Source organism: Astatotilapia calliptera, unplaced genomic scaffold (assembly GCF_900246225.1).
Source record: "Astatotilapia calliptera unplaced genomic scaffold, fAstCal1.2 U_scaffold_4, whole genome shotgun sequence".
NCBI classification, from domain to species: domain Eukaryota; kingdom Metazoa; phylum Chordata; class Actinopteri; order Cichliformes; family Cichlidae; genus Astatotilapia; species Astatotilapia calliptera.
The window spans coordinates 235,800-250,281 of record NW_020535778.1 but is presented as its reverse complement, the minus strand read 5'-3'; the positions used below and the strand labels follow the sequence as shown (position 1 = coordinate 250,281).

The following is a 14,482-nucleotide window of genomic DNA, read 5'->3' as shown; positions in this document are numbered from 1 at the left end:
CCGGACATTTTGACTAGAGACCGGCCCACCATCCATCCATCCATCCATCTTCCTCCGCTTTATCCGAGGCCGGGTCGCGGGGGCAGCAGCCTAAGCAAAGAGGCCCAGACCTCCCTCTCCCCAGCCACCTCCTCCAGCTTATCCGGGGGAATACCAAGGCGTTCCCAGGCCAGCCGAGAGATATAATCTCTCCAGCGTGTCCTGGGTCCGCCCCGGGGCCTCCTCCCGGTGGGACATGCCTGGAACACCTCACCCAGGAGGCGCCCAGGGGGCATCCTTGTCAGATGCCCGAACCACCTCAGCTGGCTCCTTTCGATGTGGAGCAGCAGCTGCTCTACTCTGAGCCCCTCCCAGATGGCCGAACTTCTCACCCTATCTCTAAGGGAGAGGCCAGCCACCCTTCGGAGGAAGCTCATTTCTGCCGCTTGTATCCGCGATCTCGTTCTTTCGGTCACTACCCACAGCTCGTGGCCATAGGTGAGGGTAGGGACGTAGATCGACCAGTAAATTGAGAGCTTCGCTTTTACACTCAGCTCCCTCTTCACCACGACGGACCGGTGCAGTGTCCGCATTACTGCAGCTGCAGCCCCAATCCGTCTGTCGATCTCCGGCTCCCCTCTCCCATCACTCGCGAAGAAGACCCCGAGATACTTGAACTCCTCCACTTGGGGCAGGAACTCATCCCCGACCCGGAGTGGGCACTCCACCCTTTTCCGGCTGAGAACCATGGCCTCAGATTTGGAGGTGCTGATCCTCATTCCCGCTGCTTCACACTCTGCTGCGAACCGTTCCAGTGCGAGCTGGAGGCCCTCACCCGATGAAGCCAACAGAACCACATCATCTGCAAAAGTCAGAGATGAGATTCTGAGGCCACCAAAGCGAAAGCCCTCCGCCACTTGGCTGCGCCTAGAAATCCTGTCCATAAAAATTATGAACAGAACCGGAGACAAAGGGCAGCCCTGGCGGAGCCCATCACCCACCGGGAACGAGTCCGACTTATTGCCGGCAATGTGAACCAAGCTCTTGCAACGGTTGTATAGGGATCGAATGGCCCGTAGCAATGGGCCAGACACCCCATACTCCCGCAACACCTCCCACAAGACACCCCGAGGGACACGGTCGAATGCCTTCTCCAAGTCCACAAAACACATGTAGACTGGTTGGGCAAACTCCCATGCACCCTCAAGTATCCTCGAGAGGATAAAGAGCTGGTCCAGTGTTCCGCGACCAGGACGAAAACCGCATTGTTCCTCCTGTATAAGAGGTTCGACTAGCGGACGAACTCTCCTTTCCAGCACCCTGGCATAGACTTTCCCAGGGAGGCTGAGGAGTGTGATCCCCTTGTAGTTGGAACACACCCTCCGGTCCCCCTTCTTAAAGATGGGGACCACCACCCCGGTCTGCCAGTCCACAGGTACTGCCCCTGATCTCCACACAACATTGCAGAGGCGTGTCAACCAGGACAGCCCTACAACGTCCAGAGCCTTCAGGAACTCGGGCGGACCTCATCAACACCAGGGGCTCTGCCACCAAGGAGTTGTTTAACTGCCTCAGTGACCTCGCCCCCGGAAATTGGCGGGTCATTCCCCTCATCCCCAGACTCTGCTTCCTCCTCGGAAGACGTGTCAGTAGGATTAAGGAGGTCCTCGAAGTATTCCTTCCACCGCCTGACAATTTTCTCAGTCGACGTCAGCAGCGCTCCGCCAGCACTATACACAGTGCAGGTAGAGCACCGCTTTCCCCTCCTGAGATGCCTGACGGTTTGCCAGAATCTCTTCGAGGCAGTCCAAAAGTCTTTTTCCATGGCCTCTCCGAACTCCTCCCACACCCGAGTTTTTGCTTCAGCCACTGCCCGAGCCGCATTCCGCTTGGCCTGTCGATACCTGTCGGCTGCCTCCGGAGTCCCACAGGCTAACCAAGCCCGATAGGACTCCTTCTTCAGCCTGGTGGCTCCCTTCACCTCTGGTGTCCACCATTTGGTTCGGGGATTACCACCACGGCAGGCACCAACCACCTTGCGGCCACAGCTCAATGCAGCAGCTTCGGCAATGGAGACGCTGAACATGGTCCATTCGGACTCAATGTCCCCAGTCTCCCTCGGAATGCTGTTGAACATATGGTCGCAGGTCTGGTGATACGATTACAAAATCGATCATCGACCTACGGCCTAGAGCGTCCTGGTGCCACGTGCACTTATGGACACTCTTATGTTCGAACAGGGTGTTCGTTATGGCCAAACTGTGGTTAGCACAGAAGTCCAATAACAAAGCACCGCTCGGGTTCAGATCAGGGAGGCCTTTCCTCCCAATCACGCCCCTCCAGGTCTCGCTGTCGTTACCCACGTGAGCATTGAAGTCTCCCAGCAGGACAACGGAGTCTCCAGGTGGAGCACCTTCCAGCACGCCCCCCCCCCAGGGACTCTAAGAAGGCTGGGTACTCTGAACTGCCACTCGGCGCATAAGCGCAGATGACAGTCAGGACCCGTTCCCCGACCCTAAGGCGCAGGGAACAAACCCTCTCGTCCACCGGGAAAAACCCCAACGTACCGGCAGCAAGCCGAGGGGATATTAGAATACCCACCCCAGCCCGCCGCCTCACACCAGGGGCAACTCCAGACTGAGACAGAGTCCAGCCCCTCTCCAGGAGACTGGTTCCAGAGCCCAAGCCATGCGTAGAGGTGAGCCCGGACATTTTGACTAGAGACCGGCCCACCATTATAGGAAAAATCATAAAGCCTTTGAATGAAAACAAACACTGTTGTGACAGTGATGTACACTGTTTTGATGGTATATATGCATCAATCTATCAATCGTTTGTTGTAAGATTCAGATAATTATTTTTTAAAAGCTAGACATTTTAAATGAGAATAAGAAAGAAAAGTATTTCTTTGTGCCCCCCTCTCCCTGTTAATGCCCTACCTGGCCCCCCTGGCAAAACTTTGCTAGATCCGCACCTGCACAGTTACCAGCTGTCAGCTACCTAAAAAAGGATCCTGGGGTTATTTGTCTCTCAGAAACAATTCATAACTTCCCTTCAACTCATTCATGTCACCTAAAAGGTAAACCTGTTTCTCCATCACAGCTCTGATGATTCAGCAAGGACATCTCTTGGTGTCATCTTCATGTTTCCCTCTCACCAGATATACAAACCGATATCATGACCAGCAGCTTTTTTGCAGCTGTGGCTCCAGCAAACATCAGCTGATACTAGAAATTAATATTAAATTCTAACAACAGCTGATCAAGCTTAAACGTGCTGCTGTTGTTTAGTGCGACATCCGCTGGTTTCCTCTTTCGGCGCAAAGTGGGCAATAAACAAACAAGAGAGCCGATCAGCTGATCACTGATCAGTTTTCATGATTGAAGTAGAAACGGGAGAGGGAGGGGGGAGAATGAGAGGAGAAGAGGCAGCTGTGCAGCAAAGACACAGAATAACTCCAGCTTTGTGTCATTTTCATTGTAGCTGAATTACGGGACAAACTGTTCCTTTTCACCTCAATAAGAAACGCGTAATATTTTCTCTGAATACCAGACGGGACGTTTGGCAACTCTAATAACTTATGAACAAAATAAAGTTCAACATCATTAACTTCATAGCACCCACTCAGCTGTATAAAAACTCCGTCATGCTAGCTAGCACGCAGTACGGAAAAAGTCAGCATAACGAAAATAAACTCCACCTAAACTTGGTTTAAATCTGACCCAGAGAGACTGCAGGTCATAACTTCTTGCCTGAAGTTCAGTTCACACTTGGACCGGCGGCCGCCTCGGGTCTCTTTTCCTTCTGCGTCCCCTTTCTCCAGCCCGAGAACGTGTTGCTTTCTCTCATCCACCTGCTGGCCTCCACCACTTGCTAATGTTACTGAATCTGTGGAAGCTCCACATGAAGTAACGAGTAACGACCCTATCTAAATCCCAGTAACGACTAACGCGTTCCTGATTTTGGCATAATAACTAGTTACCGTGCTCGTTACCACAATAATAACGTAGTTACTGTAACGCGTTACTTAATAATGCGTTAGTCCCAACACTGACAATACATGAGGGAAAAGGAGGGTAAAAAAGAACTCTGCTCAGACTAAGCACCTGATAGGAGATACTTGTATAGGAATTTCTTTTACTTATGTATTAATCACATTATTTTATTGTATAATGCCTTGGTGCCACTGGATTTTAAGAAATCTCACACTCAGACATTAAGACAAATGGTGGGGGTGTAGTAGTTGGGTGGAAGCAGACAACTCCACAGGAAGAATCTTTTGTCTCTTTGAGAACTCTGGGAGGTAGCAAGGGAGTGTGAACCTTAAGGTGTGAAACAGCTGAGTACTGCCTTTTGTTCCTGAAGAAGGTATTTAACTGAGAGCCATGCTAGGCTCAGGAGACTCTGCTGACTGTCTGCCCCATGATCATGCAGGCTCTCCACAAGCTTGGTTGTCTGTTCTTTGTGTGTTTGGATTAACTACCGCTCACCGCTCGTCTGCGGCTTTAAATGGAAAACTTCCACAACGTACGTTTGAGAACCGAAAAAGCCAGGAAGATGCAGCAGACACCACAAACACACAACGTTTTAGTGTGTCAGCGTCCCTTCGATACCACATCCTTTGTTTTACTTCTTTGCTGAAGTTTCTGTAGAGGAACTGGAAACCACAGGAACATTTTCACATCCAGTTTAGAGTTTTACGTTAGTATTTGGAGTGGTAGCAGCATGCAACTCTGTAATTTGACATTGACAAATATGACATTTGACATATATCTTTGCCTTACCCCTCAAAACCTGTAGGAATTTCACACTGAAATTTACTGCATTAGCTGTTGCACATCCATATGTGCCCCTCCAAGGCTGTGCGTATGTTCCCCAACCAAAAATTGTATTTTAATAGGGACATAAATATGAAAATCAGGAAGAGGCGGGAGACCTTCAAGTGAGGAGACCAAGTGGAGTATAAGAGAGCTGGGTATGAGCTGCAAAAGTCCATCAGAGCAGCAAAAAGGGCCCACTCACAAAAACCTGAAGGCTACTATGTCAACCACAACACGCATAGCATGTGGCAGGTGATTAAATCTACTCAATCAACTACAAGAGAACCACAACTACCACAGACAACTGAGATGCCACCCTCCCAGACAGCCTTAACACCTTCTAGTCCAGGTTTGACAGACTGAACACAGAAACACCCTCAAAGGCCCGAAGAGACCCCACGGACACTGCCTTCCAGGTGACACACACACAAGTCCCTAAAGCTCTGAACAAGGCGAACCACCACAGAGTTCTCCCAGAGTTCTGAAGGCCTGTGGGGAATAACTAACCTGTCAGTATCTCAGGCAATGACTTCAGGCCAGCAGCGCTCACACCTACTGCCATGAAGTGCCTGATAAAACTGGTTCTCATGCACATCTACGACATGGTCCCAGACATTTTCGATCCCGTTTGCCTACCAATCTGCTCAATCAGTGGATGACATGGTAACAATAGCCCTATACCACACTCTGCAACATCTGGAGTGTAGCGGAACATCTGCCAGGATGCTTTTTCTGGACTAGAGTTCAGCTTTTAATACCATCCGTCCAAAGCTGACAGGCCCACTCTCATCATCAAAGGAACTAAGGTGGAGATCAGTGAGTTTTATAGAACTGGCACTTTGATTCTAAACAGGTATACAGTAAGAAGGTTATTAAGGCAGCACAGTGGTAACATTGATGACGACAATATAACATTGGTAACTGATTCCTTGCACAGCCTCAGTCCACTTTGCTCCAATTCAGAGAGTAGGTGTCGTTTGAGGTGTCGTAGCTCATTTGATGGCTCATATTTCAGGGAGAACCCACTTCTGTGTGGACAAGAGCAAACCTTCATATTAGTGGGTTTGTTGGTGTGAGGAACTCAGATGATCATGTCCCAACAGGTTTATTTTGCTCATAGTGAAAGGTGAGGAATCTCAGAATAATTATGCATAGTTATTTGTATAAAATATTAAATTTTTCATAGCTGTTCTGCTTTTTTTTAATGTAAACTCTTCATGTTTTACAAAAAAACTGTACGTGATGGAGGGGAATGGTTTCAGTCCGCTAAAAAACATTACTTTGACCAAAAATATATGGGACAGCTTCTGTGTCTGGACCTGGACCGTGGAGTGCCTGGTAGTGACCTCTGTTATGGAGTCTTTACCTTATAATACAAAGCACCTTAAGGCAACTGGTAGTTGGTTTATCACTGTAGAAATAAAACTGAATTGAAGTGATCAATAATCTATAAAATAAAATAAAAAAGACCTTCTGTGTTTAGTATTAAACTGCAGGAAGAGAGTAAAAATCAGTGGAGGTCCTGGGTCGGTTGCAGAAAACAGGTTCAGATCATAAACTGCGGCTTAAAAATTTTTTGATCACATTTTTTTAATCAAACAGGAATAAAAGATATTAGCTGTTTGTTTTGAATTTACAGATGATATTTTGTAGATTAGCAGAAAAAAATCATATCCAGTGAAACATATTTTTAAAGTTTTTATTTTTCAGATATATTTATTACAGTGCTTTTACACCATTTCATTTGGCTTTTTTTTTTTTATTAACAGATCAGAACAAAGGTAAAGCCCAGAGGAAACATGAATCAAATATCTCTCCTGTTCTTTAATGTCAGACTTTAATAAAAAAAAAAAAAAAAAAACTGACAGTAAATGTTTTTCTCTGAATTGTTTGATTGATTTTCCTCATTTTATCTCCTCTTTTTCTCATATTAACAAAGACTACGCATTCTAAAGTATTCTGATTCTGATTAACAACACAAGAAAATAATTTCCATCAGTAATGTTTGATTCATGATACATTATTAAAAAATATGTTTGTTCTACTGACTTGGACAGCTTTAAAACAGAGTTTAGATCATCTTAAATGCTGATTGTTTTACAGTTTAATAATGTCTTCATAATGACATAATCAATTTTTAATTTCCTTTTTTCTGTAAAATTAAAAAATATATTTGATCAAAATACATTTAATAATCAATAAATGCACAGTCAAATAAGATAATAATTCTAAAATTTGATTTCCACTCTGTATATTCATGTTTATGTTAATGAGCTGCTGCCAAATAACACTGCATATCACTGTAGAACACAAGCCTTCTTTTTTATTTTAGCTGCAGGAATATAATGAACTCCAGCTCCCACTCCAGACCCTACTAAACCTCCTGTTGCAGCTCCCACCGAAGCACCTACAATTCCAACTGTAGCTCCTACTGCAGCTCCCACTGGACCTCCTACAAGTCCAACTGTAGCTCCAGCAGCAGCAGCTGTGAAAACAGCTGGAATACCAATTCCAGCACCAACTCCAAGACTCAGTCCAAGAGCAGATCCTATAAGAATTGCAACCTTGCTGTCTTGAATAAACTTATTTTTCCGTTCTGCTCTGTATGTTGCTTCTTCTGGTGTCATATTTTCTTTGTTTATTAGTCGTTCCACCTCTTTCTTTATAGCCTCCTCTGCCTTATCAAACATTCGATTGCTGTAGTAGCTTCCTCCATTTTCCTTCACCATGGTGTTGATCTTCTCCAGCAGCTCTCTGACCTGAGCAGGATTTCTGCTTCTGTTGTTAAAAACATGATATCCTCCTCCACACTGATTGATGAACTCACTGAGAGCTGGATTTTCAATGATGCATTCCTTTATGGAGACCTTCAGATCATTTACATGGGTGAACAACACCATGGTGTAACAAGCGGCTTTGTCTCCAAACACATCCTGAAGGATTCTCAATGTTTCTTGTTCTTTATCTTCAAACTCTTCTGGATCGACCACAATCAGGAACACATGAGGACCAGGAGCAGCCAATGAGATGCATCTATTGATCTCTTTCTTGAACTGGTCTAAGGTGAACGTGGTGTGAAACAGGCCTGGAGTATCAACTACAGCCAGTTTTTGAAAGTCGAACGGAGCTGTTTCCTTCTGACACTCTAATGTCACTGGGGAAGTAGATGATATTGATCTAAATACATTTCCCTCTAAGATGGTGTTTCCTGCTGCACTCTTCCCAGCTCTGGTTTTTCCCACAAGAACTATCCTGAGGTCTGGTTCCACTTTTTTAAATGCTCTCTCTGCCTTTTCAAACATCTCATTGGTGTAGCAACTTCCTTTATTATCGTGAACCATGTTCTTTATCTTCTCCAGGAGCTCACTGACCTGAGCAGGGTCTTCACTTCTGTTGTTAAAAACATGATATCTTCCATGACACTGACGGATGAACTCACTTAGAGCTGGATTTTTTATGAATGTTTCTATTGTGACTCCATCATACTCCAGATTGTCTCCATAGGTGAACAGGGCCATAGTGTACCGTGCTGCATCTCCTCCAAACGCATTCTGAATCTGCCTGACTGTCTTTTGTTCTTCTTCTGTGAATCTGTTCGCCTGAATCACAACCAGGAACACATGAGGACCAGGAGCAGCAAAGGGGATGGATCTACTGATCTCTTTCTTGACCTCCTCTTCAGTCTTACTGGTATCAAACAGACCTGGAGTATCAACTACAGCCAGGATTTGACCATCAAACTGACCTGTGTTCATCTGACACTTTGCTGTTGCTGTGGAAGCATTTGGTGTAGACATAAATACTTTTTGTCCTAAGATGGTGTTTCCTGATGCACTTTTCCCAACACCAGTTTTTCCGACAAGCACAATCCTGAAGTCAGCCTGTCTGAATATTTCACTGGTGTAGTAGCTTCCTTCATTTCTGTGAACCATGTTGTTGATCTCCTTCAGTAACTCTCTGACCTGAGAGGGATCCTCCATTCTGTTGTTAAACACATGATATTTTCCTCCACACTGACTGATGAAGTTACCCAGAGGTGGGTTATTACTAATAAATTCATCTATGGTAACACTGTCTGCCTCTGGATCATCTCCACAGGTGAACAAGACCATAATATAACGTGCTGCTGTTTCTCCAAACATGTGCTGAATTCTTCTCACTATTTCTTTATCTTCTTCTGTGAAGCTGCCAGTTTGAAACACAACCAGGAACACATGGGGACCAGGAGCAGCAAAGCAGATGCATCTATGGATTTCCCTCCTCACATCCACGTCAGTCAGTCTGTTCTCAAACAGATCTGGAGTAACAACTACAGTCAGGATCTGACCCCCGAACTCTTGTGTTTTCTTCTGAAACTCTAAAGATGACCTTGACTCAAAACCATTTCTATTATTTCCTAAAATGCCATCTCCAATTTTGGTCTTTCCAACTCCAGTTTTTCCAAGAAGCACAATCCTGTACTCTGGTTTATCTGGTTCTTCTTGTTGTTCTGGCTCCTCTAGCTCTGCAGAAAAATATTATGAACATTTTACTGTTGTTGGTGTAAAAGGCACATTTTACTATTTTCTTTCTCCAAAATTAACATTTTTACACATGAAAATCTGAAAACAAATATTTGTTAGCTTCCCTCAGTTGTTTTGCAGCCCAGACTAGGGCTTAAGTCACTGAATAAACAAACAAATAAATAAATACATAAATAAATAAATAAATAAACTCTGAGAGAAAGTCTTTGACCCTGTGGTGGAGAGAGAAATTGCAGGTTTCTGCATTTCTACACTTAGGCCAGGGGTGTCGGACTCCAGGCCTCGAGGGCCAGTGTCCTGCAGGTTTTAGATCTCACCCTGGGTCAACACACCTGAATAAAATGATTAGTTCATTCCCAGGCCTCTGCAGAACTTCAAGACATGTTGAGGAGGTCATTTAGCCATTTAAATCAGCTGTGTTGTAACAAGGACACATCTAAAACCTGCAGGACACCGGCCCTCGAAGCCTGGAGTTTGACACATGTGTTTTAGGCATTAGATGTTAAAATAAACTCTAAATCATTTCATTTTGGGAGGTTTAATAGAATCAGCTACATCTTTGGAAATAAGCCTAATTGGAATGGCTCTCTCCTAATCAGACATTTCTTTCTGAGAAACATTCCCAATGATCTATAAAGCACACATTCTTGGTACGAAGTGTTCAGATAAGAGGTACCCAGTGGTAATTGGAGCACTAGGTGTGGTGACTCCCAAGCTAGGAGAGTGGCTCCAGCAGATCCCAGGAACAACATCTGAGATCTCTGTCCAGAAGAGCGCAGTCCTAGGAACAGCTAAGATACTATGCAGGACTCTCAAGCTCCCAGGCCTCTGGTAGAGGACCCGAGCTTGAAGGACAGACCACCCGCAGGGGCACGAGGGGAATTTTATGGAATATGTATTTATTTAATTATTACAGAGAAACTAATATGAACTCCTTTTCCATGTAGTAGTGTATCAAATGAAATTTGGATAACATACATGCTTGCTATTACCTGTTTGAACTGTGAACATGAAACCTGTACAGAAGTTCTTCTCACGAATATTGTTTTCAGTTTTTCTATTCAAAGTGCTAAAACGTTCTTTTCTCTAGTTTTAGTTTTTTGCTTTCAAAAAGTCATTGTGAAAGAAAATAATTAATATTTTAGCCAAATTCTCTTAATGCATGCTCAATCAACCAGGTAAGGAAATCCCCAAAAGTTCATTTTGTTCATCTGGACAAAAACACTATGTCCGGATCAACAAAATCAACTTTCTGGGATTTTGACATGAAGTTGACATAGAGTTATGTTCTCCTGAACATTAAGATTGTGTTGGTGTATTTTTTTTTATCCAACTAGACGTTGGAAATATCATTTTTTGTGTCATATTTGAATGTACATTGAAAAAGTGAGTTTAAATGTCCTTACCCGGTAGAAGCTCTTGGTCAGACATGTCTGTATAGCAGTTTGTGTGTCACTGCCCGTCTTGCTGTCGAATAACTTCTTCTTTATCTCACGACTCTATAAGAGACTCTTTCTAGCCCCTCCGTGCAGATGTGGACTTTTGGAATGTTGCAACTTCCTCAGCATCACAGACCGCTCAGTCGAGTGCACTTCAGACATCGTTCTTACGATCACCAGCAGTTGACGGCTGACTTGAGGCAGATCAAGCCATTGAGTGACGATAAAAATCAAGGGATAAACCTTTTTTTGACAGCATGCCGCATGCTTCAGTTACATTATTAGTATGTTTGTTTGTGTTGATTAGAAAATGTATTTTAGTGCCAGACACTAAAAATTTTGAAATATCATGTTATTGAAAAAGGTCCAAGGCTATTTTTTAGGTAAAGGTTGACAAGACTAGTTTTATCTTTATATTGTTCCATTTAAACCATAAAAGTAAGTAGACTTATAAAATGTTTAGAATACACTTTTCTTTCATGACAAACCATGTTCATTAAATTAAATTAATTATGTTATGCATTTAAAACTCTTATATGCAGATATTTAAAAAAAATGACACAAAATACAGTCGTGGCCAAAAGTTTTGAGAATGACACAAATATTCGTTTTGACAAAGTTTGCTGCTAGACTGCTTTCAGATCTTTGACCCAGTTGTTTCTGTGATGTACTGAAATATAATGAAAAGCACTTCATACGTTCAAAGGCTTTTATCGACAATTACATGACATTTATGCAGTCAGTATTTGCAGTGTTGGCCCTTCTTTTTCAGCACCTCTGCAATTTGACTGGGCATGACTGGGCAATCAACTTCTGGGCCAAATCCTGACTGATAGCAACCCATTCTGTCATAATCAGTTCTTTGTCAGAATTAGTGGGGGGGGGGGGGGGGGGGGGGGGGTTAGAGAGTGTGCCTAACTTAGGCATTAAGCTGTTTGGTCTTTGTTCCACACAACATATCACCAATTCCACGAAATCTAAATAAGCTGTATGTAAGAAGCAACACATGAAAAATCGTAGGACCCACCATACCATACAAGCTGGTTTACGGTTATTTAAATTTAAAAAAAAAAAAAACATGTCTATGCAGATGCCCGAAGATTAACAACACAACCGCTATAACAGTTTAGCTTTTGTGCAACCAGATTTTCATATACTTACATTTGAAAGTGTTTTCCTCTCCCACTTTGACCACCATCGTTATCAGAAACAAATCTCCTCTATGACCCGCAATGAATCCTGGGATATAGTGGGACACGAAGGATACATCGGACCCATCCTTACAATTCGGGGCAAAGTAGGACGCATTTGTCGCCACATTTTGAGTAATCTTTGAATTCGGACAGCCTTCGTCGCGTCACTGTGACGTCATTACCTCCAAATATGGCATTTTAAGCATCCTTCCTCTGAATTCGGACACAGCTAATACCTGCAGCTCAGAATCTAGCGCAAAAAGATGTAAACACAGAGTTCCGACAGCGTGTCCATGTACGGGCCGTCGGGTGAGAAAGCCGAGAAAGAGAAAGCTAATTCTGATTGGTCGGGTCTGCTCCGTGTTTACGTCTGTGTGGAATCCGTGTACCTGCTCTCATTTGCTGTTTGGCGGTTGTTGAAATAGTTTTGTGAGCTTTAATCTGAGAATCTGCCGTTTCTGGCAAAACACAGTTATATTTAAAAGTCAATTCAGGATTTAATGAATCGATTTCGCTTTATTCAAGCTACTCACCTCCCTCTTCCACCTGCATTTCAAATTGACCACGGCCAATCAGAGAGGTCCCGCCCCTGACTATCTCTAATTTGTTTAGTCCACCATAGAGGCATAATGTGTGTCTGTTGTTGACTACATGGAGAGTTGCATTTGTGTCCAAATTTATCGCACTCTAGAGCCCTACCATGGACCCAAAATTTCAACGTTTTGGTTCCCGAGCCACTTAGTTATCGCTTTTGCCTGATGGCAAGGTGCTCCAGCGTGCTGGAAAATGCATTGTTCTTCACCAAACTGTTGTTGGATTGTTGGAAAAAGTTGCTGTTGGAGGATGTTTTGGTACCATTCTTTATTCATGGCTGTGTTTTGGGCACAATTGTGAGTGAGCCCACTCCCTTGGATGAAAAGCAACCCCACACATGAATGGTCTCAGGATGCTTTACTGTTGGCATGACACATAGCGCTCACCTTTTTTTGTCCGGACAAGCCTTTTTCCAGATGCCCCAAGCAATCGGAAAGAGGCTTCATCAGAGAATATGACTTTGCCCCAGTCCTCAGCAGTCCATTCACCATACTTTCTGTAGAAGATCAATCTGTCCCTGATGGGTTTTTTTTTTGGAGAGAAGTGGCTTCTTTGCTGCCCTTCTTGATACCAGGCAGTCTTCCAAAAGTCTTCTCCTCACTGTGAATGCAGATGCGCTCACACCTGCCTGCTGCCATTTCTGAGCAAGCACTGCACTGGTGGCACTCCAATCCCGCAGCTGAATCCTCTTTAGGAGACGATCCTGGCGCTTGCTGGACTTTCTTAGACGCCCTGAAGCCTTTTTAACATGAATTGAACCTATTTCCTTAGTAGCCACAATATACTTGCCTGTGTAGCCATTTTATGCAACTCAATGATGGCTGCACACGTTTCTCAAGGCATCCTATGGACTGCTGCATCGCATATTTTGTGATAAAGTGGATGCCATGAAACTATACCACAAGACTACATGTGATGAAAAAATATTTTACTATGACTTTACCAGCCTCTATCCCACAGTGCAGTCTAAAAAAGCTTATCCTGTAGGACACCCACAAATCATTTACAACAACTTTGACAGGCTAGAAAATTATTTTGGCTTTGTTAAATGCTCAGTACTCCTAATTAGAGGTCTGTTTCACCCAGTCCCTCCCCACAGGTGCCACAGAAAACTGATGTTCCCCCTCTGTAGCATGTGTGCTGAAGAGCAGAACCAACACACTGCACACTGGGAGGATGTTGTCGGGAACCTGGGTGAAACAGACCTCTAGATGTGCTATGCCAGACCTTCCCAAAGTGTGGGGCAGAGCAATTGCGGGGGGGGGGGGATATGAAAAGGAAAAAACAAAACAAAAAAAAGCTTGGACACTGCTAGCACAGGGCGCCTCCACAAATGCAAATCAGGAGATGAAGCATCGCTGAATATGTTTCCAAATCAACTTCATTCTAAGTCAAAGACTAGAAAATATGTTGACGCATATCTTCCCTTTGGCTTCACCTGCACAAGTGCCAAGGTAGGTCTCCCCTGCAGGATTGGTTTTCCCTTCGTCGGGAGCAGCGCTGGGCTCTTCAAATCACGGACAAACAGTATCGTACATTCTTGAGTTTTAGTTCACAAACACTAACTACTCCTGACATTTTGGAGATGTTAGCTCTTTATACAGTAAAGTTACAGTGGGATACAAATAACATCAGGCTGATCCTGCCACCATTTATTCCCCCGGTTCAAATCACGGACAAACAGCATCCAACAGTTGTTTATGTTGTTGAACCTACCCATATGGAAAAGAAATAGTAAAAACTTATATGTGATTACTCATGAAAGTGGCCACTTTCTCATTACTTTCATACAAGTTTCACACAAGACAGATACAAACTTTATAAGATTTATATATATCTTTTCCATATGGGTATTTTGCAGAGGGATTGAAAAATGTATTGATAGCAATGTTGAATATTACTACACAGGGAAAAAAAAAAAACAACTACATGTA

General features: G+C 43.9%; 1 protein-coding gene across 1 annotated transcript; it reads right to left on the bottom strand.

The window, feature by feature from the left end:
• Positions 1–7,009: 7,009 nt before the first annotated feature.
• LOC113018079 (GTPase IMAP family member 8-like) lies at positions 7,010–10,910 on the bottom strand. Its single transcript, XM_026161147.1, has 2 exons — positions 10,729–10,910; positions 7,010–9,303 (listed from the first exon to the last, which is right to left on the bottom strand). The coding sequence occupies exons 1-2, from the start codon at positions 10,751–10,753 to the stop codon at positions 7,097–7,099; spliced, it is 2,232 nt and encodes a 743-aa protein (XP_026016932.1). The 5' UTR covers positions 10,754–10,910; the 3' UTR covers positions 7,010–7,096.
• Between the last annotated feature and the right edge of the window lie 3,572 nt (positions 10,911–14,482).